Genomic DNA, 27,718 nt, shown 5'->3' with positions numbered 1-27,718 from the left:
AATGATAATGTCGTCTGTAATGTAAGTAATAAATTAGGTTTAATATTTTCTAGTACTAACATTATTGACAGCTCCCGAAACTGGTCTATCCTATTGTTTAAAGAAGCGTTCGCTATACGTAGACTACATCTTTTGCGTAACAATGGGCTCAGAGCTTCAAGAAAGCTTTCTTTGGTTTTTGTAGGTACCTTTGATCATTAGAGTAAGAATGCTTTGATCTTTTGTTTAAATCACTGCTATGTCACCTACTATAGGCAATGTTTTGATTGGTTAAACACTTTTGGTACTAGTGCATATAAGCTTGCTAATATAGATAATTTTTTCATTCCTGATGATGACATAATTAATGTCGAAATATTGAATCCCAACACGATGGCGTGTATTTCAATACTTATAGTATTATATATGTAGTATACTTTCCTAAAGATCTATATTATGCACAATTCATTGTTGTATACCATTGCAACATTTTATGTTAACCAAGTAATATTATAAATTTGGTGTAGATTTTACGATAGGGATTGTACAAAATAATAGGCCAAACATTTTTATTGCCAAAAGAAGAGAATTCAAATGCAGAAATTGGAAGATTTTGAATAGTTATTGCTACATTATAAAGATCTATATTATGCAAAATCCATTGTATACCATTGCAATATTTCATGTTAGCCGAGTAATATTATGAATATGGTGTAGATTTTATGATAGCAAAAAATAATAGGCCAAATATTTTTATTGCCAAATAAAGAGAATTCAAATGTGGAAATTGAAGATTTTGAAATATCTATTGTAGAGTGAATACCGTACTTTATTAATTTAAAATGGGAATAACTAATTATTATACTGTATTTACGCATTTTTTGGTAAAAAAGTAAATGAGGACAAATCTGAACATAAATTGTAATACATGCAGTAGAAATTGATAAGGTCTATGTACATATGTGTAACTTATTTATTTAATCATTTATGGTACAGTATATCTAATGCGCACAGTAGTAATTGAGTAGGCTATTTACATATTAATGTGTAACCTATTTATTTAATCATTTATTGTATAATATCTAAAAGTATAATACCTAATGTGTACCATAGTAATTGAGTAGGCCTATGTACATAATTATTAATGTGTAACTAACTTACTTAATCATTTGATACAGTATAATATTTAATACCCAGTAGTAATTGAGTAGACCTATGTACATATTAATGTGTAAATTATTTATTTAGTCATTTATGATACAGTATACTATTTAATAAAACTAATTATTATACTGTATTCATGCATTTTTGGTAAACAATAGACAAATCTGAACATAAAATGTAATACATGCTTTAGTAATTGATAAGGTCTATGTACATATGTGTAACTTATTTCTTTTAATCATTTATGGTACAGTATATCTAATGCATACAGTAGTAACTGCTGTCTCTTATACACATCTCTGTGCATATAAGCTTGCTAATATGGATAATTTTTTCATTCCTGATGATGACATAATTAATGTCGAAATATTGAATCCCAACACGATGGCGTGTATTTCAATACTTGGAGTATGTATTATACTTTCCTAAAGATCTATATTATGCACAATTCATTGTTGTATACCATTGCAACATTTTATGTTAACCAAGTAATATTATAAATTTGGTGTAGATTTTACGATAGGGATTGTACAAAATAATAGGCCAAACATTTTTATTGCCAAAAGAAGAGAATTCAAATGCAGAAATTGAAGATTTTGAATAGTTATTGCTACATTATAAAGATCTATATTATGCAAAATCCATTGTATACCATTGCAACATTTTATGTTAGCTGAGTAATATTATGAATATGGTGTAGATTTTACGATAGCAAAAAATAATAGGCCAAATATTTTTATTGCCAAATAAAGAGAATTCAAATGTGGAAATTGAAGATTTTGAAACATCTATTGAATTGAATACTATAATTATTGCTATAAAAATCATATTAAGCAAAATCCATTGTATACCATTGCAACATTTTAAGTTAGCCAAGTAATATTATGAATATGGTGCAGATTTTACGATAGGGATTTTACAATAGGCCAAACATTTTTATTGCCAAAAGAAGAGAATTCATCTGCAAAAGTTGAAGACTTTAAAATATCTATTGATTATGTATAATCCTTTGATGTATACCAACAATTGCAACATTTTATGTTAGCCAATTAATATTATAAATATGCAGATTTTACGATAGGTTTCCTACTTTAGTTAAGCTGGAACAATGGTAATACCAGTCTTTCTTTTAATGTTTATTTATGTCAGTTTTTTCTGGTGCTTATTATGCACCGAGTTGCAGAATTGCTTATTTGTATTTAACAACATTAAGTTACCTGACATCCAAGTTAACTCAAGACATTCTAATTCATTGAAATTTATAGAAAAATTTGGTCGTACTATTATGCTTTTAAATACTCCCCTTTTATTAATTTTAGTAGGCTCTTTAATTCTCTCCCTCACAATGTCAGATGCTCGTTATTATTTTCAATTAATCATTTTAAATAACTTGCCCATGAACATCTCGATAATTATCTTGACATCTGCTAATTGGCTTATTATGTATGTTCATATTTGCAGTTCTTACTGTTTTTGATGTCATCTTGGATTTTTATTTATTTTCATTTATTTATTTAATTATTCTTATTGTATATATTATTTTATTTATTCATTTAATTATTTATTAATTTTGTTTATTTTTTTGTAATTTTTATTTATTTACTTATTTTTTATCTATTTTTTTTTTTTTTTTTTATTTCTTTAGCCAGATTGGCTCTTTTGTATGTGAAGGAATTACTGTATATTATTAATGATTGATTTCCTGTTATGATTTTTAATTTGTAATGATGCTGTCAGAATAGCCACTTGATAGTTTTTTATAACATTTTGGCAATCCTTGGAAGGCAGCATTATGCCTTTGTTACATTTTTCCAGAAATTAAATTTGAATTGAATTGAACTGTTTTTTTTTTATTCAATATTTAAGCATCTCCAAGAAAATTAAGGATTTTTGTAGTAAATTTATTTCTTTCTTTATTATTTCATTCATTTATTCTGAAATACACTTTTAATATAATGTACTGGTTTTTAAACTGGTTCAGTTAGATAAAAGTAACAAAATATAATAAAAGAAACTTAACTCAATGTAAAACAAGAAATAGATAATGTGTTTCAAATGAGGAATTCAAAGCTTTAATTGAATGTTTAAGTTTTTTCCCCGATTTTTTTAGGAGGCAATATGTCTTTCAGAATCAATCAAAATCAAATTGTTTTTTTGCATGGATCCAAACTGTAGCTTGAGGATTAATAAATTATGCTTACCTTAGAATATCAAGGATCCTGGTGACTGAGGATTATCAGAATCCTGGTTTTAATAATACCATGATTACTTTCTCAAAACTGACTATTAAAAAAAATCTAATCTGAAGACGGAAAATGTTGTTGAGTATTATCAATACAAATAAATCAATATAAATACAAATGTAAAAAAGAAATTTTTGTTGAAATAAATTGTTTGAAGTGAATTATAATCTTTATGTATTGCTGAGCATTTGGCTAATTGGTATGGTTCCTGCCTCTTGCACGCCATGGCCTGGGTTCGATACACGGCTCTGCATCGAGTATTGAATTCGGGTCTTTTATAATAACAAAATGCTCAGCTCGTCGAATAACCCTCTCAGGAGAGTTAAGTGAGTTAACGACCATGTATGTATCAGTCTGTATCCGTTTGATGTTGTAGAGTAAGTGGTGTAGTTGGCACCGAGCTATGGCATACGCGGGTCCCCGGGGACCCAGCCCGAATTTCCCAGTGTGTAGGCATACATATACGAGGACAAATAAAGAATTATTATTATTATTATTAATATTAATTCATCTACAATAAAAAAAAAAATCATATGTTATATAAATTTTAGTATTCTGGTTATTGTTTACTATTTTTTAAATTATTCTCTAATCTAAAAATTCATATATTACCATATTTCATTGACTTTCATGTATTATTAATATTATTATTCTTTATTTTATCTTTTTACTTATTTAGACTGATTATTTAATTAGTTGATTAACTGATTAGTTAATTATTTAATTGATTGATTGATTGATCGATCAATTGATTAATAATTAATTGATTGATTAATAATTGCCACTCTCTATCAAACTGTCTCCCACTATTGATTTATTTAAGTTAAAACTGAAATCCCATCTCTTTATTTAGACCATCTCCCATTCACATTGTCAATTTTTAAAATCTTTCTCTAGTTGTACTCTCTGCGCTTTTGATCATTTATTTGAAATTAGCACATTATAAATATTTTATTATTATTATTTATTAATTAATTAATAATCAATCAATCAATTCATCAATCAATTAATTTTTATTAATTTACTTTATTCGTTTTTTTTTTTTAAAAGGCACCACAATTGTAAAGCTTTGCTTGTTTGTAGTTGCCTATTCTTTTTCATTACATATTTTTGAAATGTATTACGTTAAGTTGATTTGAAATAAACACTGTACAGTAGAAACTCGTTTTTACGTACCCCAGTTATACGAACCCTCGGTTTTACGTACGCCTTGTATCGACGATGACGTCATCAAAAACCCCGAAAATATTCAAAACAAACAGCCCTTTTCAGAGCAACCATAAGTAAAAAGACTATAACAATATTACTATAACAATAAACAAACCATAATGCATCGTATTTTCATTAAACAGCAACGTTGATTGAGTCTAATACCGGGTTGTTATAATCTAAAGCCAAGTCCTCCTTAGCTTTGTGTGGCAAACCATGGAAAAACTTGTCTGGTCTATAATTTTCTACACGAAGATGGGTAGGCATATTTTCGTACACGAACGCTAATTGGTTGGCTCGCCCAGTGCAGTGCACATGGTTTTGCTGTTTCTTGTACACGAACGCTAATTGGTTGGCTCGCCCAGTGCACATGGGTTTAGTTTGTCTCAACAGGCCCAGACAACACCACAGCTCTATTGTTTAGAATAGGTATGAAGGGGAATTCCCAAGTTATATCTTTGTCGTATAGGTAATCTTACAATATTTTCATGTTCTTTTGTTAAATAAAAGACATAAAGTGATGAATTAATACACTAGACACATGGTTTTATTTCAACACTTTATTATGACATAATAAAGTGATGAATAAAAACACTCAAAACATGGTTTTATTCGTAGGCCTTCGGAGGCTAGGTCTAGCCTAGCTAGGTAACATCGTTCATTCATACATACGTATATTGAGCGTTACGTACGTATTAGGTCAAAGGTTACCACAAATTTAACCCAACCTCTATTTTACGAATCCCCCGATTTACGTACGCCCTCCGGTCCCGTACCGTACGTAAAACCGAGGTTCTACTGTATTTTGCATTGGATACAATGCAGACTTTAGTGCCAGTTGGTTTTCTCAGAACAAAGTCTGAGTCATAACATTTTAAAATTTCATGTGGAAGGTAACCACAATTAATATTAATGATGATGATATTGCCATTTTAATTTAATATCTCCATCTCGGCTGCTCTGTTAATATTTCTGTTCAGTGTTTCTAGTGTGGTCTGTTTTTTTTTTATATTTTCTTTAATGCATTTGTCCCTTGTGTTCTTAAGTGATGTGTGATACTGCATGTGGCTGACTGGCTGAGATTTCTGTGATGTCATTATGTAAGGTAATTACGGTAACATTAATATTCAATATTAAAAGTAAATAATTTGATGACGGCATTATTTTGTGTGTATAATCGCAAGTAAAACGTTTCACCTCACTCTCCTTATCAGTGTTTCAACCAATGCGTGATACAACACAATAACACATCTTAATTTAAATTTAACTGCAGTACTAAAACTTTCCCATAAATTTATTATTTTCAGGTGAGTAGGATACATCATATGCAACAATCTTAGTGGGTAAACTATGTTATCATTGAATGTATTTATCGAAATAACAATATTTTGAGTCTTTATGTCATCATTTCATAACTAGAATAATGAAAAAACATTAAAAAAAACATTAACAAAAAAAACATTAACAAAAAAAACATTTAAAAAAAATTTAGCCTTGTCCCTGTACTGCAGACACTGATTCCCAGCTAAATAAACTGACAGGCTGTAGCCCATGTCTTTTCATGTATTTTAAACCTCCCTTGGGATATATGTTATCCATTATCATATGACTTTTGGTTATGGTAGAATAATTTCACTGGGAATGGAATCACATGAAATATACATTATTACTGTAAATTGCCTAATCACAGATCATACGATACCATAGAGAGATCCAAAACAACTTCTAGGAGATCGGGTTATGAGCTTTCCGAGGGCCTGTTTTGACGAGAAAGAACAATACTGTGCTAGGGACCTCCTCCTCTTCACATATGCGTCTGTTCATCAATTAATTTAATTTTAGTTTCTTAGAGGCTAATAAACGTCTTATACAGTTTTTCAGACTGTGGAAGGCATTATAATGACCACTAACCATGACCAAAGAACTATTCTTTCTGGGTAATTTTTAGCAGTATAGTAAAACGTCCGTTTTACGAACATCGATTTTACGAATGGTCTTTACTACTGATGACGTCATCATTGACAAATTATTAACGTAAAAAAAGTCTACGTACATTTTACAAAGTGATAATGTATATTTTTCTTAATAAAATCAGGTTTGTTGTATTTATCAATAGTTCAATCTTTTCTTCCATTTCTATGATAATCAATATATTAATGTAATAAACAACAAACTACCAACCAACGTGAGTCATCAGATTGAGTGCACATGTAAACAAGTGCGTTGGGGTCAACAACTTATTGACATCGTGTAAGCAACACGATTCAGCAATCTAAAAACTAGAAAGAACACAATGGAAAGGTCCATACTGATGTTTTAATAAGAATTAGGCCAAGTAAAAAAAAATAATTGGTTAGCATCCTTTTGGTATCAAATTTCATGGTAGGGAGGGAGGTTTTTTTTTTTTTTTTTCTCGTAGAACATGAAAAACCAGCGTCAGAAGGAAAATAACAAAGAAGAGGAAAACAAAATTGGATACAAGAAATCATGTAATTCATCTATATCAAGCAGATAAGCTTTGCCTATATGAATAACAGTCATATTGAAATCCCTATATATGAAGTTTTAAAACATTGTATATGTTTACAGAACTGATGATATCGATAACAGGTTTATAAAGCATTCCATCCTAAGTGGCGAGTGTAATTGCTGTTGGATGTGAAATTTAAAATAAAAATAAACAACAGCAAAATAAGAAGATTGAAGTTTGTCATAGTCGTATAATAAATCATTGTCCATTTATAAACAGAAATGTAATTTTTGAACTGGCATTTTGTACGATTGAATACTATACTGTTAATGAGTTTGACTAGTATCATGTGCTATGTTTATGCTGATAAACACTTTGACATCTAGTTGGACCAGCTGTTTGGAAACATCATGTCACTGTACCAGCATGTGAATATTCCATGCTTTGTGTTTGCTGGACATTAATTATAACTGGACCATACTGGGTTTGTTGTTGGAACAACACAACAGAAAAAACAAAATAGACGGCCTATTTTGTTTTTCCAAAATGGAAGCCAGTGGGCGTGGCACTGAGCCGATGGCGGGCCACGCCCATCGTTAGTAATCCCCATCGATTATTGGTACGAAAACATACATTCAATCAATAAATGTTGTTTTTATCAAACGTAAATATGATTTACCTTTAGTTTAATGTAACATTCGATAGATTTGAAGAATATATAAAGAATTTGCTAAAGGTAGACCAGGCCCAATTAGGCTAGGCCGAGCTGATTAGGCCAAGCCGTCCAAGCCGTCACGGTAAAAGTTGCCGTCCTAAATAATTGTAAGTAGGCAGTCCAAAAGACGGCCGGACGGCTCGCTCGCTAATATACGCATGCACTATCTCGCCACTATTTTTCCAGTAATAAATTTATCTATGCTATCCTACCTATAAAAATTTATTTTTAAAATTTTATTTCGTGAAATATTGCACACAGGTAAGAAGTGAACATGCCACAGTTTTAAACTGTACTCAAATGGTGATTGTGATGACCTTGTTTTTTGCTTTTAATGACTGTTCTTGCATTTATTCTGTTATTTATTCTTTATTTTATTTTTTGCTTGCTTTTTGCTTGATGTTGTGATGTGTTGTCTATTATATTTTATCTTACATCTTAATGATGTTTTTTTTTTATACTGGATGGGAGTGGTTCTCAAACAATTGTTATAGTAATTAAGTTTACTTTAGAGACCAGGCCCTCCCATCAAGATTATTCTATTGTGCACTAAAAGAATAAGAATAAGAATAAACTGATGAGCGCAGCCATGTTAGTTGTCTTGTCTCCGGTCACCATAGAGCGGTTCCTCCTTGATTGTCTTTCGCGCTGTGGATGTCTACTTCCAAAGTGATGGAAATACCAACGCGCTAATTGGCCGACTTGGTTTTTCTGCACAAAGCATGAGACGTAATCATCGGATCGGAGTTTAGTTTGCTAATATAAACCTAATCCCGAGTAAATCTTAATGCTTTGCATCGGCTGTACCGTGTATACAAATACATTCTTTTTATACTACTACTATAAAACTAGGCCTTTTCTAGATAGAAGCAAGGACTAGGCCTAGACGGGACGATGATGGAATAGAACTGCAGGGATAAGCCCAGTCGGCTGGCGTTCGGACGGACGGTAAACAAGCCTAGGCCTATATAAATTGCCTTTGGGAGATGGAGTTTTTGAGTGTTTTGTAAAAAAAAAAATAGTTAAAAAAAAAAGAAAGAAAAAAAAAAAAATTCAGGTCGGGGCTTTTCCGACGGTCGGGCGGGGATGCTAACCAATTGTTTTATTTTACGTGGCCTTATAACAATATTTTATTAAACGGAAGAATGCCAGCGATTACAAGAATTTGCTTTTTATCAAAGGTAATTTCAGCTGGGCTCTAGCGCGGCAGACCACGCGGCTGCACTGTCGGTTCGTGCTAAGCCAGGCCGTCGTCAGCCTATCGTGCTCAGTGGCAGAGGGTAGCTAGGCCTAGGTAGTGGAAACTGACACCTGATCTAGTTTACCAATTTTTCAATTTACGAATACCCCTTGATACCAAGGGGTACGTAAAAAGGATGTTTTACTGTAATACAATAGTAGAATTTATAAAAATGACTTTTTATAAAATACACTTCATCTCAATAATTTAGGCCTCTTACATAATAAATAATAATAATAATGTTACAGTAAGTCAATGATTTTAATGCCACTTGAACGTCAATATCATTGTGATGAATGGAAATCCACAGTGAAAAAGATCGTCATCTGCATACATGAAATTCTGACCAATATAAATTACCAACAAATATTGTTTGTCAGCCAAACTGACCTGTCTCTAATATAACAACTTTACTGCTGAGTCTTTTGTACCTGTGTACAATAATTGCACAGATAGCACACGAATGACAATTTTTAATTTGCTGACCTCAGCCCACTGCAGACAGGCTATGGAACGGATGAATTTATTGTCATGATCAGATGCAAGATTTAATTTATTTGACATAACCTAGGCCTACATTTTCACAACACTACATTGTTTATGGAGGGGGAGAATGAATGCAAATTGTATTGACTGCTAGGTTAGCCTTATGATAGGCAAAATACTAGGCCAAGGCTAGGGCCTAGGCCTACATCATCCGTTTCCAAGGCCAATCAATCAGAATCAAATGTCATCCTGAATGTAGGCCCAGGCCTACTACTACTGTACATACTGTGCACTCAATGCTGTCAAATGTTGTTGTTAGGTCTACCTACTGAAGCGCTGCTTAAAAATACACTTTGCCGGCCTAAAACATTAAATTCAATGTTTTCCATCTACTTACCTATTTCTTTTCTATGGTTAGTAATATAGTTACTTCTCAAACATCAACATTTGTTTCTTTTTTCCAGCAAACTTACCATTTCACTTTCATATTTACCTCCACAAAACTGTATTGTCTGTTCCGTGTGAATGTGTTTTGTTTTTTGTGTGGCGGCGTGCGAACTTCAGTTTGAAATAGAGGGCAGCATATATGAATTATGGAATCGCTCCTTTTTTTTTCCGCAAAAGAAGGAGATCGATTCCATGCGGATGGTTACGACGGCCGGGGAGAGAGGTATGGTATTGAAAATGCCACTAATTTTCACTAGGCTTAATACATAAGAAATACTGCCAATGTAATTTTAAATAAAACAGAGGCGTTATGCATCATTAAACTATACGGAAATAATTGTTATAATTGTAGTATATTCCACATTTTTTATCGTCGTGTGCTATCCTAGGCCTAGCTAGGCGCATATCCTTCTATCGGACCTAGGCCTACGGCCTAGGCGGCAAGACCTAGGCCTAGAGACCTTGCTAAGCCTGGCCTTCTACAGACCTGACATTACCCTGGCCTACCTGTAGGTATTCCATTTTTAGTAGGCTAGGTTGGATATGGCCAACCGTGACATTGGTCCTGCACTATCTAGCTAGCCTAGGCTTAGTATAGTAGGGCATTACCTGGACTAAAAATTCAGTGATCCAGCAGGCCTAGGCCTACTTAATGTGGGGGATATACTGTACAAAAGTTAGGTCTCTTTTTATTGCTAATGATAGGGACACACTATTGATGGCCATGCTACTACTAAGGACTACTATTACTAAGCAATACATATTCTTTTTTAAGATAAGATCAACTTTATTAATTGCTCCAAAAAAGGAAATTCAGTTGGCCTACTAGGCCCTACTCGCATTAAAATACGCTGTGGCTAGAGATACGGTACCGTATCGGAACTTCCGATTGCTAAAGGTACGGTAAATGATATTACGTCATGTTTAGCCAATAGAAACGCCGATACATGCGTGACGTCATTCAGTGCACTGCTGCTGCAAGAATGTGTGTGTTGGCAACGATCGGAGATAAGAAATTTTGTTCGTTCGCTGGTGTTGTTGACAAGCCCGAGGCCCTATAGCAATTAAAAATGATAGCAGTTTTGCTAGATTTGGCGACATCAAGCGAGAATAAATTATTTTAATAGTAGAAGCCATGCCTAGGCCTTAGCTGAAACCTAGCGAAGCCGGAGGGCCTATAGCTAGAGAGTAGTAGGCCGGCCTATACCTAGCTATGCCTAGGTAGGATAGGCCTGCCTGAACATCTCTAGGCCTAGGTTCGACCTTTCCTTGTTGTTACTGCCTATCTTAGGCCCTCACCCTAGTTGAAACCTGGCTATGAATTTAATTTAATAGAAAGTTAAAAAAGGGGAAAAAATTGATCGCCCAAAATGCCTCAGAGGTTGCGTCTGTCTAGAAAACAATATGCGGCGATACGGCCCTTAAGGCGATGTTATTTCGATCGGCCCCCATTTTCGGTTTCCCTTTCGGACATCTCATGATCGACTCCTGCCGGCAGGGGCCCTGTCCATATACGGTAAATGAAATATTAAAGCTTAAAAAAAGTTGAATATTTTTTTTTTTTTAATCGGAACCATAGACGAGAGGTGAACACACACATACACATTCACTGCCATGGCATGTGTGTGCACCTAAAAAATAGCCAGTTTAATTTTATCCTCTGACCTGTACTTCACTCTTTGCAGTAGTGCGCCCACACGTTCCTGAAGACTTCGTACAAAGGATGTCTGCTTCACCCTAAAGAGTACTGGGAACTTTTATAATTAATTTCCATGCAACAATACCGTAGGCCTTCTGAGTAAAATTTCCGGCTTAGGCCTACTTATATCAAAAGAAGCCTGAAACAGCCATTAACATTGTAGGCCTATAAATTTTATTTAAACTATACATTTTAATATTTCCATTTGTTTGTGTATTCTATAAACATGCCTAATCAAAATATGTATCGACAATGTAAATACAACAAACAAGAATATACAAACCATGTGTCTGCTTCACCTCAACATAATTGTTGAAAACGTTTCTTTCCTCAAATTATACTGTAGTTAATAATTTCTTAAATAGTTAATTTCTATGCAATGAGTGATTTTGTTGGCCTTATGAATACAATAATATATTTGCTTTATTTTCATTATCACATAATTCAGTAATTTTAATTTATTTTATATTAACCTATGTATTGTTATAAATAGAACATTTGGTAATGTAAATGGAGATGCAAAAAAAACCAAAAAAACTTATGACAAACTAATCCGCTAAATTAACTATAAGCCTTCTTATTTTATAAATCTAAATTTTATTGAAGCATTTATAAACATGATCCAAATATATATCGTATGGAAACGATAAAAAGAAACGTGTCTCCAAACCAATCGACTTGCAACATTTGCGCTGTTTCTGTAAAAAGAAACTTGAACATCATTTGATACTGCAATGAACTCTTTAATAATAAAATAATAATAATAAAATACTACTAAAAAGAATTGTTAATATCTGATAATGTTGCAGTAATATAGCCTAAGTTTCATGTTTAACAAACGGTATACTGCTTAGCCACCTTGTTCGATTAAATTATTATTCGTGGCCGCACCTTCGGCGCTCCATGCACCGCTGCCAAAATGCATGACAAAAATACCAACTCAGGGCCGAAACGACCCGGGGCTGAATCGACTCAGGGCCGCAACAACTGCACTACAGTAAGCCTAGCCTAGTAGTACGCCTATAATAGGCCCCTAGGCGGGTATTAGGAACATTGGTAGACCATAAAATACGCAAGAATAACAGAAAGGATTTTTATCTCAAACATTGCGATAAGCCCCAATCGAAATACATGAAATGGGCCTAAAGTTTTATGACATAAATTTTATCGTAACTGTTCGCGCCACACGTTTCTCATGATCACGACGTCGACTTTGCAAAAAGGCCAAAATCGAGTCGGTCATTTCTATTGGCTAATCATGACGTAATATCATTTATCGTACCTTTAGCAATCGGAAGTTCGATACGGTACCGTATCTCTAGCCACGGCGATTAAAATATACAGTTGACAGTATGAATATAATGATGATCAAATGCAGTATAACAATAATTACAAGATGGAAGAGATATCAAACAACAGTCATTAAAACATTGCACAGTCACCAAAGCACAAGAATATCAGTCAAAAAGGAGAAAAACTAAGATTATAAAAATATTAAGGCTTGTAATTGTATCTTCCACTGTGGTCTCATCAGGTCAAATGTGATATCAGACAGCAACTGTAACAGATGAATGTCTATCCACCTTTGAAAACCAATAGATATTATATTTTACTATGTTTTCTGTCGATTTTAGAATGGTTAACAACGTTCTATTTGGCTTCTATCAGTTTATTGCATTTGTTGGTATTCTTTGTCAGCAACTTTGAGGATTTTTGGACTGTTGTTTTGAAACTGATTCTTTCTTTTGATGTTCGCAGAAGTACAGCATTAATACTGTTCCTTGACTTCAACCAGAGCTTGTTTCAAGATGGGTTTAATGAGTAATACCAAAACACATGCCAAGATGGCCCAGATGATCACAAACCATCACAAGAAGCTAAGTATGGTTTGTTACGTAGCTGGTATAGCTTACTTCTTTGCATTGGCCTACCCGCCACTCAATGCTCATACTTACTTTTCGGAAAACGCTCTTCTACCAGGACTTGTGGAGAGAGAATTTTCTACTGATGAGAATGCCAAAATGTATACCAAAGAACTTCTAGAGGTCATTAAGAAGCATGATTCACTGCCTGTTGACTGGCTCTCTGACAAATTTTCCGAAATTGGTCTGGAGGTGTATCTGCAAAACTTTACATCAAATCATCCATTCCTGGAGAGATATGGAAAGGATAGTGGGAAGATGAAAATTGTTGAAGGAAACAATGTGTACGGTATTTTGAGAGCTCCTCGCATAGCTAGCACAGAAGCAGTTGTGGTGACAGTTCCATACCGAGGAAGGATTGCAGAGCATAAGTACGGTGCTACTAACCATGGCATAGCTATGATGCTTGCGATGGCCAAGTTTTTCAGAGGATTCACATATTGGTCAAAGGATGTCATTTTTGTTGTTGTTGATGAAGAATACATTGGGATGGAGGCTTGGCTAACTGCCTACCATAGCCTGCCATCGGAATACATTCAGTCATCACCAATGATCGGACGGAGCGGTCCAATCATGGGTGCAGTAAATCTTGAGCAGGGTTCAGAATTTATAGACTCGGTAGATATTCGGATTGAAGGGGTGAACGGACAGTTGCCAAATTTGGACCTTTTTAACCTGGTAGTCAACCTTTGTGAGCGTGAAGGAATCCCAGTTACATTTCAAGGTAATAGTGACCCTCCATATAGGGGAACTACCTGGGGAAGTCTGAAGAAAAGCTTGGACACAATGATGAAAAACCTTGCTCACCAAGCTACTGGCAGACCAAGAGGCCTTCATGGTTTATTCCTCAAATATCGTGTGGAGGCCATCACTGTCCACACCAAAATGTCACCAGTGCAGTCCGGTCAGAACTTTCGCGCAATGGGAAGAATTTTAGAAGGCATTTTTCGGAGTCTGAATAACCTTCTTGAACGTTTTCATCAGTCATTCTTCTTCTACTTTCTGGCAGCAACCCATAGATACATATCAATTGGACTTTATATGCCACCATTCGGACTTGTTATTGCTCCATCAGTGTTCCATGGTCTGGCGATGTGGATTGCTTCTGGAAACTCTCTAGATGAGGAGGACAAGCTCAAGGAAAAACCAAAGCAGAAACTAAAGATTAGGGAGTCTAGGCCTTTTGCTTCTATTGTACCTATTATTATTGGTGCATACATCACAGGGATGTTGCTGCACTATAGTCCTGTGCTTTTTACTAGTAAATATAGTAGCTTGTTTGGGCTTACCCCAACAGAAGCAGTGCCCCTGGGGGTGGTAGCATTTTACTTAGGATCAGCATTTCTGCCGATTATTAGTGGTCGTAGTTGGCATAAGATTGTCCAGGGACAGAGTAGACAGTGTGAATGGCAGCTTCTAAAATGCTTTGGTCTCATCTGGCATGCGATAACAGTTTTTTCTATAGCTCTGACAAATTTTGCCCTTGGGTATTTCTTATCTGTAGTAATCACTCCAGTCTACCTTCTGATCAGACCACAAAAGAGAAGATTCTTTACTATTTTACAGGCACTTTTGCTGCTTTGTTTGTGTCCGCCATTTTTGCTTTATTTTGGACTTTTAACATACTGCTCATTTGTAGAAAAATTTGTGAGTGTAGGGAATCTGCTAGTCTCGGCATTCAGCCTTTGGCAAGAGGGACTCTTAGCCGTTGTTACTGATAGTTACCTACATAGTGGCTGGAGTTTAGGACTAGCAGCTTTGGTTATATTTCCAAATTGGTTCATTTTCTGGGTTTTAAATCTCAAAAAAGTTGAATGAAATATGCAAATGAAAAACCTAAGTACAATCAATAAGATTTTGCAATTGTCAAAGGATGCCTATCAATGTCATTAAGAGTACTAATTATGTAGCGTGAACATTATAGAGTATTTTTCATTGACACTATGTAACATTTATGTAGTTTCGTAATTGGTCTCTAATTTACTGTGTTTATTTGAATAAATGCTACCCTTTGAATAAATGCCACCCTCTAGTAAATGCCGAAGGTTTCTTTCCTTCAAATAAACGCCCTCCTAAATGACTGTAAGCAAATCTAATGTAAACAATATAATTCTCAACACATTCTCTTAATGTTCCACTCCAGTAGAATTACATATTTTCTAACCTGGTTGCATGATCACGCAATAACACATTTTGACGGTACTTACAATATGTGTTGTAGTTCCACAGTGAAATTAAAAGGCATTTGTTTGAGTATGTACATATCCATTTTACACCAAAAAAAAATTAAAGCCTCCCTCGAATAACCATCCCCTCAAAAACCTTTCTAAAAAATAAGCGGCGTGGGCGTTTATTCTAATAAATTCAGTAATTGTACATAATCAATTTTTGAAAAAGTTCAGTTTTGACTACAGTACTGAGTAATTTTTTGAGTTTAGTCAGACTCTCCTATTTCCAACAGACATGGAAAAAGGCAGTAAATAGAAACAGAAGCATGTAATAAGCAAGCATACACTGCCAAAGTTTGACCAAACATTTTCTATGGAGTCTGAGAGACAAAAATTGATAGTCTATGTCCAGCTTGTATAGCTTCTTCAGCGCCTATAATTATTGTAGATTAATTTAAAGCTTTGTCCACACTACACTATCAAGTTTTATGTGACATATACATTGCTTTGTCCATATATGGTTGTGTTATGACATAATCATGCTCAGATATTTGTAATTAAGAAAATACTTAGTGTGGACAGAGTTTTAAATTTGTTGCCAAACTTTAATTTTACTATCAATATATTAGGCGCTTTGTAAATGATTATCATTGTGAATATTAACCCTTTGAAGTCGCGGTCCGTATAATATACGGACCAATTTACTGTCGCAGGAAACCTGCTCCGTATTATATACGGACTGATTTTAGTGCGGCTGCCCTCTATTTAATGAGTACTTTAGGGGATTTCCCTATTGTTGCCGCAACTGGACGTGCAGAAGCATTCAAAATGGCCAAAACAGAAGCAATCATTCAACGTCAGTGATGCACTTACCCTTATTTTAGCGGATGATGACAGTGGGGCTTAATGGGCCTCAGTGACCTTGGCAAAAGTCACTTGGGACTTCAAAGGGTTAAAGCTAAATTAGTTGAGCCTAGGTAGTTTTCTACTTGCCAAATAAATCATTTTCTGTATGTGATTTCAAAATAAATGTTGTTTTGAAGATCATAGTTTTTAATGTTCTGTATTATTACTGTATTGGCCACAATAGTAAATTAAAAACAGAATAATTAATTAATGTATGATTGAAATTTGGATTGATTGGAGATTATCCATCATCAAACAAATGATATATTTAAGAAATGGGATAGTAATAAAGCAACCAATAAAAGCTGGAGGTGTAATGAACACATGATTCTCTTTGGACTATACCACATTATCCTATAGCAGTGGAGCTGTAACACTACAACATCAATAATTTTGAAAGTTTTTCAAATGTTACAAAGAAAGACACATTGAAAAGAGTTAAAAAATAATTTTATAAACCTCAAAAGACCTTGTAAAACATAGTGTCCCAATCAAAAAATATTAAAAAATAACAATTGGAAGTAGGGACTTGCAGCCACAGCGTAGACCAAAAAAAAAATGAAAAATATTTGTGTAAGCATACTTTCATTTTTTTAACAGCTAAAATTGCCAAATTAGTGGCTTATCTAGCAGTAGGCCTATTGACATAAGGGGTATGAAGGTTAAGGAGAGGAGTACCAGTTGGGGTGTCTCGAGGGCCAAAACCTTGGCCCTCCATAAATACCCTTCCCCAGGATTTGAACTAATATAAAATCAAAATTGGTACAGTACATACATCTAGACCACAGGTGGGCCGCATGCGGCCCGACGGTGTTTTTTTGCGGCCCAATTAAAAACCCTATGTATACAGCCCACCAACCATCTTTGGCTAAAAACACCTTGTTTTTTAGGGCCCGACATTGATTATCTGTAAAAAGTACTGTAATATTAAAACTGCACATAGGTATAATAGCAGTGCATAAAGGTATTCGGAAGCGCACTGGAAACATCAAAGTTCGGGTGCAGCCCTCGGTGTTAAATCCAAAGTTCACTTTGGCCCTCCGATCTATCTTGATGCCCACCCCTGATATACCAGTATATATTTTACCATTTGCTATCAGTGGCGGCGCCAGTGGGGTGGCAAGGTGGGGCTTAAGCTCCCCACCGCCGGACAGAGCTCGTCGGGCAGTCAGACCATAAAACATATAAAAATAGGCCCACACCAAGCCAACACATGTCTGTCACAGTCTGAAAGTGCCATTTTTGGCCATCTAGAGGTTGATATTCTTTAAAAAAATCTCATTTGGGATGGGGAACCCCCTCTCAACCCCTTCTCCAAGCTCGAGCCTACGAGCTCAAGTCCCCCTGTCGGACAACTTAGCAACCCTAGAAAATATATCCTAGAGCCGCCACTGTTTACTATTAATGTTATTTTGATTTTATAAGGTGTGGAAATACAATAAATTGTGCCAATTATAACAACTTGCGGGTCAATGCTTCGGAAGGTCCAGGGTTTACTGCAGCAACTTAAGATTTGGCCAGCTCTATCAAAAATGGCAGAAATTGGTGGAGTGGACACTGCATCAGGAAAGCGGCCTGTAGAAGATGAGAAAGCTGATCAGGAAGTTAAAAAGCAGAAAACTGAGGTAGAAATAAGTAATATCTAATATTTAATGAGGCTTGGCATCCCAAAACCAACTGTTGCTAAATGTTAAACTAAGTAATTAACATAAGAATGTGGTAGTATTGTGTACTTTAGTACAGAGAAGCTGTAATACTTTTACTCATAGATTTGGCGATAGTAAGTCGATTCCCATAAAATGACATCATTTTAAAGCTTATAATGTGGTGAAGTATGAATATATCAAAAACTCAATTTTCTTGTTTTGGTCATTGGTACTGGTTTTGGCACAGCAAGCCCCATTTGATAACATTAAGATCATAAGATGAAAAAAAACCAAGAGAACAATAGAAAATGTTGCATGATTTATTATGGCTGTATATTACTTCAAAGTTCAATTAAAAAAAATATATTGCTCATTTAAAAGATCAATAACATTCATTGAGTTCAAAGCAATTAAATTTTCCCTGACTTATTTCAAAACTTCTTTTCAACTATAAGCTAATACCATGTTGGAAAATGAAGTTTATAATTCAAATATAGTATTTGATTTCAGGTCATAGATGTTGAATGGACTAAATGTAATGGAACCTGTATTTCAATCCTATTGTTTGCTGCCCTCTGTTCATTATGAAACATGAATATTCATGATTTATTCATATATGCTAATTTATAGGATGCATCTACAAGTGAACCAAAGAAAGTAATGAAGAGGAAAGTTGCTATTTTGCTAAGTTATTCTGGGGTTGGCTACAAGGGTATGCAAATGTAAGTAAAGTTCATCATCATTGTCATATAATTATCATCATCATAATATTATTTTCATCATTATTTTTTTCATACCAATCATATTGAAGCTGAGAAACTCTCGGCTCTTATCCACAAATTTCATGTTTTTTTTTTGTTTTTTTTGTTCATTAGTTATTCCGCACATAAACAAAATTCTGAATATATTGAGAATATATATTCTGTTCGGAAGTTTGGCTGTGTTATACATGACTTTACACAGACCAGTACAGTCACAAAGCAAGACCTTAGACTGTTGGAGAAACTCAGCAAAAAGGCCAAAAGAGCAGATACAGATATAAACTTTCTCAAATATTGAGAAATAAAAAAATACAAACTTACTAATGATGATATATACGCAGCATATATGATAGTGATATATTTCAGTTATAATTGTGAGTAATGCAAGTATATCTATCCTTAATTTTTGTCCCCATTTTAGAAATAAAGGCTTTAAAACCATAGAAGACGAACTTTTTAAAGCAATGACAAAAGCTGAGGCAGTGACAGAAAGCATGGCAGAACATATTGGCAAGATGTCGTTCCAGCGTTGTGCAAGAACAGATAAAGGAGTCTCAGCTGCTGGCCAGGTTGTCTCTATGAAGATGTATTTGTTGAATGATGTCGTCGACAGAATAAATCAACATTTACCAGCCCAGATTCGGGTCATGGGTATGTATTTTAGATTAATGTTAAGATTAGAATTAATGTCATTTATTTCTTTCATTTACAATCTTTATTTTTTTTTGTGTTGAATTAGGAGTGGCAACACCCTAAGAGTAAATGTGGCTAAGACAAGACAAACCAGTTTCTCCGTGCAAAACAGTGATTTTTAATTATTAATACATGTAAAATAAAAGTTATAAATTGGTAAAAGAATTATTGAAATCCTTCATTTCATTATGAAGTTACAGGAATTTGAATGTACTACTCTTTAAAGTCCATTATTTGAGAAATAGCCTTCAAAGTTTAAGATTTCAGTTTACGATTGCTTTTGTTTTTAATATAAAGTTCAAAGGTAATATTTATAAAGGAACAATTCAACAGAAATGTAAATCATTAACACAGTAATAATAATCAAAGGCGCAAAAACAAAATGAACTGATTGCAAATTTCATTGGAATTGAAGTTTTTGATCAAGACTCTGTGGGAGATATTACTGATACTGTTTCTTCATTCTTTTGTTGTAGATTATAAGAGGGTGATCAACAGTTTTGACAGTAAAAATCGCTGCGACTACCGCACATATTCATACATGACACCAACCTTCGCTTTTCAACCAGTAGAGCAATTTACGACTGATGCATATCGGGTGAAAGGTAACATAGTATTATTTTTTTGCATTCATAATTTAGATATTGTGAGAACAATGGGAATATTCAGCTCTTGGCGAGACTGTGACGAGCGAACATACATTTATGTTCTTCCAACGTATGCATTTTCGGCAGCAGATGATATTACAATTGACACGTATAGATTTAAAGGTAGGAAAGGCGTTGTGGTTGAAAAGTAGAGGTGGTATTTGAAAAAAAGGTCTAAGAGTTATAGTGGTGTTTGAAACTTGGGGGCAGCGGTGTGCTGGTCGAGGTGGTATTTGATAGCTATGGGTAGTGCATATATGATGTCACTTCCAACATTTGTTGCAGTAATATTGCCATAATATAATGCCTTTCCGTATGAATGGATTACATATAATCGGCGAGCCATTGGTAATGTCAGTTGTATAAAAAAATGTAAGTATGCCTGTAACAATTATGCTCTAATCACCATCCCCAATGATACCACATAAATGAGTTTAAGGAAAATAGGGTCTATTTTATATTATGTAGTTCATTACTTCCAAACTAACATTGGCAAATTTTGTATATCTGTCAAATTCACCATTATTCTAAAAATTCTATTCTACCTTATCCCGACATTTGTCCTATTTGTTATCTGTATTTAGACTGAATAAAGTAACATTACGGGAATGCGACATGCTTTTGTTTCAGACCCAATATAATAATACATGTATTGCTAAATCTAAGATGGAACTCTGCATAACCCAAATATTGCATACAGAAGGCAATTTAATGTAGCTGTGTTTAAGAATGTCTTTAGAAGACCATTTTTATATTTAAAGGTTATTTACCGTACCTTGCTGTTAACAGGTAGAAAAATTTTATATTTTCAACATGCATTACACACAGCAGTTCAAACTTGAAAACAGCTGCCTTATAAATTTGTAGGAGATAGACCTACAGGTCTTCCTAAAATTGCATTTTTGTTTTGTTGCAGATGAAACCATTAAGGAGGTGAACCGTTTGCTGCAATATTACCATGGTTCAAAGAATTTTCATAATTTCACATCTGGCAAGTAAGTTGATAAAATAATTTTCTCAAATCAGTAATAAATCTCAATTTGGTTAAAAACTCCTGTTTAGTAATTTAGTATTGAAAAGTTCAACAAGTTTTTTTAGTTCTTAATATTTTTTTTTGCGCTAAATGTGCCAAGAGATAACCAATGGCTGCGGAAGCTGGGGGCGGGGGTCATTGTTCTCTCCACTTTATCTATTGGGGGCACTTTTGTGACTGTTCCCAGCACCAGTGACGAACATTGATAACAAATGCTATACATTGTTGGGGATAATTTGTACCAAGTTTCACAATATTGTGAGGTAGATATGTTAAACCAGTATGTCTTTGAAAATTTAGAATTATAATATAAATATGATTTATTTTTGCTTAATACTTGCAGAAAATTTAAGGACCCAAGTGCCTATCGCTTTATTAAGGATTTTACATGTAGTGAACCTTTTATGCAAGATGGAATGGAGTTTACAACCTTGAGGGTCAGGGGTCAAAGCTTTATGTTGCACCAAATTAGAAAAATGGTTGGTAAGTCTAAAGGAAATTTCCCATTAGTTTCATTATCCATCATAGAGGGATCATAAGGTGGGTGTAATGTGAGGCTGGGTCGACTTTCAACATGATGCTTGTTTTCAGATATTTTCTTTTAAAATAGATAAATAATTTGCCTTATAGGATAGGTACTGTATTAGATATGCTGTATGTGGCTTTGTAAAGCAAGTCCCATTATGGGGAATATCAAGGGACAATCTTCCTTAGTGGAATGAGTTGGACAATTAACATACATACACTAATCATTAAATCATTGGTTTAATCATGGTAAGCAATCAAAATAACCAAGCCTCCTAAAAAGAAACTAGGTTATAGAACATCAAATGAGGCGTGCCAACCCAAAACCAGCATACAGTCGCTAATTGTTAAACTGATTAATCAGCATAAGAATGTGACAGTGTTGTATACTTTAGTACAGAGAAGCTGTAATACTTTTACTCATAACTATAGTAAAAGGCAATAATAAGTCGATTCCAGTAAGTGACCCATCATTTCAAAGCTTATAATGTGGAGAATTAGAATATATCAAGAAGTCAATTTTTGGTAACTGACGCTTGGTTTAGGATGCCAAGCCTCAAATGACAAATTACTTCACTCCTCAAGCCTCATTAGACCATCAAGAGAGTATTAGTTATTTCACAGTATTCCAGTAATTGAGCCTAGGCCTGGTATTAGGAGATAAGCCCCCTAACTATGAAGCTAGCTTTCCATTCTGATATAATCCAATGTCTGCACTTCATTTTACCTCTGTAATCAATATGTAGGCTTGGTGCTAGCAGTCATTAGAGGGTTAGCAGAGGAATCAGTGATGAAGAAGGTCTTTGAGGGTGACAAGCTTGACATTCCCAAAGCACCAGGCCTAGGCCTAGTACTAGAAAGTGTGAGTATTATAAAAAAAAAAACTTCTTTCATCAATTTAATATACAGTTGCATGATTGTTTTCATCCGGTCAGGCCAAGATGAGAGGTGGCTGGGAACTCAGCATACACCAATAGCAGTGGTGGTGATCACTGTAAACTAGGCTACACCAATGGTTTGGCCAAAGTTGGAAACTACCAGAACCCAGCCTACATCAATGGCAGAGGTAGAACTACTGGAACCCTGCCTACACTAGTCGCTAGGCCCAAGGTGATAACTGCTTGAGCCAGCCTGCTCTGATGGCTTGTGGAAACTACAGAAACCCAGCATACCACTAGACAATAGACCAAATATATTGTCTTTTTGTTATTCCTTATTTAATTGAAGCACATCAAGTTAGTCAGTGCAGTATGTACTCGCTATTTTAATAAATTGCTTCTGCAGCTACATCTGGTGTTGCTGATACAGTAATATATATGATTTTTATTTTCAGTATCCCTTCAAAAAAGTAAACAAATCTCATTGCAAAAAAGACTGGTTGCAAATGTTTGCACAGAATTGTGTCAACAAATAAGCATAGTAAATTTAAAATGGTTTTCACCCTCATTTTTTATTATAATTTAAATATTTTTAAAAAATTGATTTGTTTAATGTGCTAGGTACACTATGAGCATTACAATGAGAAGTGGGGGAGTGATGGACTGCATGAGCCTTTGGTATGGGATAGTTGTAAGGTAAGTTTAATATTCCAATTAAACTTAAGTAATTATAATAACATACAAGAACTACAGAATCATAATAATAATAATGCTCTAGAATTTTTTATTTTTTACCATATTTATAGAGGGTGAACCTTTCCAGTGTATCCTAGAAGGTCGGCTGATATTAAAGGGTCCTCTTTAAATAAATTAAATAATGTGATGATGCTTTTATCAGCGAAGTCTCTTTGTGAAGGGTGTGGAGTTGTTTTTAGTCATCAAAAAAGTCCTGCTGTTACAGGCATTGAACACAGGACCCTGGGATTAGAAGGCAAGCATCATTGAACTCCACTAATGGACTGCTAAACCTTGCCCGTATGTTATTGTTGGTGGGTTCCCGCAAAAGGACAACTTCTCCGGAAAGCAGCCTGTTACTCTTTCTGGCCACGATATACACAAACACGTGCATTTCATGGGCAAGACATGTTTGTGGGACAAACATATAATCTTAGCCCTGTTCTGATTGGTCAGTTGTTATAATTTGACACTCCAGAAAGTTCAATTTGTTTGTTTGTGCCTTCATGTTGAGACCAACTCATACAGCATTGTACGAGGCAGCCCGACGCTATTCATCTTCAAGGACAGTCTTAAGCTGAAATGTTAAACATGTTTAATATTCTGTGGTCCCAGACGCAAAACATCGCGTCTGCGTTGAACTCTCACAGACCCGACACAACAGCAAAAAGCATCGGGCTGTGTTGTACGATGCTGTCTGAGTTGGCTTTTATACATGAATATGCACATTTGAAACTAACATCTATTGTTTTGTTTCCATGTAATTTTGTTAATTTTCTATGAAATTTATTTACAGGACAAAGTAGAAGCCTTTAAAAGAGATTTCATCTATCCAACAATTATAAATACAGAAAAAGAAGAGAGAACGTATCCTTCAATAAGTTTATATCATATTGGAAAGCATTTGTAGCAAAATACCAGCTATTTATGGCTATAAAATGAAAGCTGATGCCTTGTGTTTATCACCTCGTCATGGAGGTTATGTACTCACCGCTGTCTGTTAGCAAGATTATGGAAAAACTGAGGAATGGATCATCAAACATTTAGTGAAATTGTATATACATAATAACCTAAGAAAGAGTTGATTAAATTTTGGGAAGAAAGGTCAAAGGACACTTTCAAGGTCAGAGAAATTAGATTTAAGGAAATAAATGAAATAATGGAATCGCCAATACACAGCCAGCGTATTGTTTAGTATTAAGGAACAGGGTGGAAGTATGCTGTCTTTGGAGTGAGTGCTCTAGTTCAAACTGTAGTGGCAGTGTCCAATAACGTCCTAAAACTGATGCCTCATAATTTATTTTTCAAATGTATTGGTAGTATTACTGATCTATGGTATGGCCTAAACCTGATGCCTTTTATTGTCTATTTAAACGTAATTAACTATTAACTGATAACAGAATGACCTTAAAACTGATGCCTCAATATTTAAATTCTAATGAAGTAACTGACCAATAATATGGCCTAAACTGATACTGTACAATGCATCAGATTGTAATGGAAAATAGCTGATCTATGATATGGCCTAAAACTGGTGCCTCAAGTTTTTATTTAAATTGTAATGAAATAACTGACCAATAATATGGAACTGATTCCTTATGATTATTTGAATTATAATGAGGTTAAACTTGATGTCTCATGTTTATTTACATTGCACTTAAATAAATGACCAATAATATGGCCCAAACTGATAACTCATATTTATTTAAATTGTAGGGAAGTAACTCACCAATAATATGGCCTAAAACTGATGCTTCATGATTATTTAAATCGTAATGAAGTAACTGACCAATAGTATGTTCTAAAATGGATGCCACATGTTTAAATCGTAGGAAGTAACTGACCAATAATATGGCCTAAAACTGATGCCTCATGATTATTTAAATTGTAATGCAGTAACTGACCGATAGAAAGGTGATACCGCATGTTTATTGATACCTCGAACTTGACTAGTAGCATTCATTCATTGTGTGTATTTTCTTAACAACCGATTATCAGTATGTTAACCTGGCTAGGCACGCTGCCTTTACACAGCTATGGCAATGTAGCAATTGGTGTACCAATGATGGAAGCAAGAAAAAAATTAGATATGATCCATAAAGCTGAGGTAACATCTTCATGAAAGATAATTGTGAAATTAAATGTATAATCAAAGTACAAGGGACTATAGACTACCAAGTATCTGTAGTGTATTTTAGACGAATAAAATTTAATTGGTATTGTAAACAGTGTAGAAATGGGATAGTTAAGTGCTTTAAATTTATATTTGGAAGAAATATACATATCTTATTTTTTAGAGATTTCAAGGCAGCGGTGGGCGTACTTTAAATGAAGAAAAACTATTATTTTTTCTGAAATTTCGTGGCAGCGCGTCCGCTAGTTTACCAAAAATATAATTTTTAAAACGTTCAGTTTGTTTAGTTTATTAGGGTTCATTGATTCAAGGAATTCCTTAATTGTTCATACTTAATATTGAATTAAGCAACTTCTTTCGGGTTCTAAGTAACCTTGTTTTATGAAAGTAAATTTTTAATTACAATTCAATTTTCATTGCGGTGATGAAAAATTAGGTATATTGTTTTGCACACAAACATAAAAAAAAAAAACCAAGCCAAACGTCCACTAATTGAAAAATTATTGGACTGTGGGGGAATAGGCAAATAACATTGGGAGTGGCAGTGATGACATCACGATTGACTTGTAATACTTTTTGTATAATTTTTATTTTCTCTACCTACATGCTTTTGCAGAAATATTTTGCTAAAATTTTTATTTCTTACTGTTGTGGAGATCTTTCAAAAATATAGACTGCTAAACAATGTATAAAAAAGGTATTTTGCTTTTAGGTATGAAGTGATAGTGGTCTGTACCTCAGGAGATAACCCATTACTCTTCTCAGAGATGATTGAATAGAGTTCATTGACACACTCTCACACTCCTTGATGCTTTCAGGAACAAATGAAATTGCATTTCTTCCAAAGGACATTGTACTAGAACACTGTTTCAGGCCTCCAGCTAAAACATATCAAGGAGAGCAGTTATTAAATTGAAAAAAAGACACAAGGATCACCGTCGGTCCATATACACAGCAACTCACAGCCCACTGAGCTATGTTGGCTTCTGCTGACTTATAAACAACCCCACTCATACAACCATTATTAAGGTCACAGGAATATCCTGGAAATCTGGACAGCCTTCTGCAACCAAGCAAGAATCTCACAGAAATTAATTAAATTAGTTTTTACTACTGTATTGCCCTTTATTATCATTTGTCTCATAGAAGTCAGTGTGAATGGGCATCACCATAAGCATCAAAATAAAATTAAATGTGCTAAGAAAGCCCATTTAAACAGATCCCCTGAAAATGACTTCTTCCAGTTTGGGACCCCTTAAAGTATATGAAATGACATTCATGGTGGATAAAACAAATTTTAATTTTAATTGTATGTTTATCCCCTATTTTCCAGATGGAGGAGAAAGAAAGCACGGATTCTACACCCAACATCAGTGATAGCAATGAAAATGCAACCGAACAATCAAAAACAGAGGAAGAAAGTACCGCAGCGGTGGTAGAAAGTCAGCAGGAAGGTGAGGAGTGTGCAACAGATCCTCAGAATGTGGAAAGCGAGGAGAAAATTAAGGAGGAAATTGCGAGGTAGTAAAAGCACTTGGATATCAAAATGAGCTGAAAATGTAGTAGCTACCATACCTGAATTTCATTGATGTTAACAAAGACTGCCCTCAACAAATGGCAGGAGGTAAAATCACTGGCAACCCATGTGACCAATCACAAAGGATTGTGGGCCAACTGAATTAAGACTGAAATATAAGACCATGATTCCCAAACAATGCTGTATAGCATGTTTGCTAATTACTTATGAGATAAGACAGTATTTTTTGTTCCTTGTTGCCCTAATCAATTTGGATGTGTATATTGTCAAGGTACATTTGCATCCTGACTGCTCTATGAATTTGTACCAAGTCTTTAAGTGGCATATTAAAGGTATTAACCACTATTAATCATTTATTTATATTTGCCATTTGAGCAAACCATGTTTTATACCAATCATTCTGTTGCAAATTCCAAGTACAATAATGGGACAATAAAAAAAATGTTATTCCAAATGTGATTCGTTGAATCCTGTCTCTTAT

At 34.4% G+C, this 27,718-nt stretch overlaps 2 protein-coding genes across 3 annotated transcripts; both read left to right on the top strand.

Moving 5' to 3' along the window:
- Positions 1-10,091: 10,091 nt before the first annotated feature.
- Positions 10,092-27,691, top strand: LOC117114001 (tRNA pseudouridine synthase A-like). Of its 2 annotated transcripts, none has more exons than XM_033257520.1 (12): positions 10,092-10,177; positions 18,069-18,273; positions 18,925-19,016; positions 19,477-19,706; positions 20,390-20,518; positions 21,312-21,390; positions 21,772-21,911; positions 22,700-22,815; positions 23,453-23,527; positions 24,363-24,433; positions 25,565-25,673; positions 27,034-27,691. In XM_033257520.1, exons 2-12 carry the CDS (start codon positions 18,121-18,123, stop codon positions 27,223-27,225), a joined length of 1,386 nt encoding a protein of 461 aa, XP_033113411.1. In that variant the 5' UTR covers positions 10,092-10,177; positions 18,069-18,120; the 3' UTR covers positions 27,226-27,691. The 2 variants fall into 2 exon arrangements, with proteins under 2 accessions (XP_033113411.1, XP_033113410.1); XM_033257519.1 differs by lacking the exon at positions 20,390-20,518 and adding an exon at positions 20,225-20,353.
- On the top strand, positions 10,097-16,791 carry LOC117114000 (glycosylphosphatidylinositol anchor attachment 1 protein-like). Its single transcript, XM_033257518.1, has 2 exons — positions 10,097-10,176; positions 13,411-16,791. The coding sequence occupies exon 2, from the start codon at positions 13,461-13,463 to the stop codon at positions 15,390-15,392; it is 1,932 nt and encodes a 643-aa protein (XP_033113409.1). The 5' UTR covers positions 10,097-10,176; positions 13,411-13,460; the 3' UTR covers positions 15,393-16,791.
- Positions 27,692-27,718: the final 27 nt, after the last annotated feature.

The sequence above is a fragment of the Anneissia japonica genome, unplaced genomic scaffold (assembly GCF_011630105.1).
Source record: "Anneissia japonica isolate Jap-2015-1 unplaced genomic scaffold, ASM1163010v1 scaffold281_len866295_cov195, whole genome shotgun sequence".
In the NCBI taxonomy this organism is placed as follows: domain Eukaryota; kingdom Metazoa; phylum Echinodermata; class Crinoidea; order Comatulida; family Comatulidae; genus Anneissia; species Anneissia japonica.
This window is presented reverse-complemented; position numbering and strand designations above follow the sequence as displayed.

Excerpts from the sequence above, each read along its gene's own strand:
- LOC117114000 (XM_033257518.1), top strand. The coding sequence starts at position 13,461 with ATGGGTTTAATGAGTAATACCAAAACACATGCCAAGATGGCCCAGATG.
- LOC117114001 (XM_033257520.1), top strand. The coding sequence starts at position 18,121 with ATGCTTCGGAAGGTCCAGGGTTTACTGCAGCAACTTAAGATTTGGCCA. Across the intron at positions 20,519-21,311 it reads TGACACGTATAGATTTAAAG|ATGAAACCATTAAGGAGGTG; the intron begins GTAGGAAAGGCG and ends GTTTTGTTGCAG. Across the intron at positions 23,528-24,362 it reads TGGTATGGGATAGTTGTAAG|GACAAAGTAGAAGCCTTTAA; the intron begins GTAAGTTTAATA and ends ATTTATTTACAG.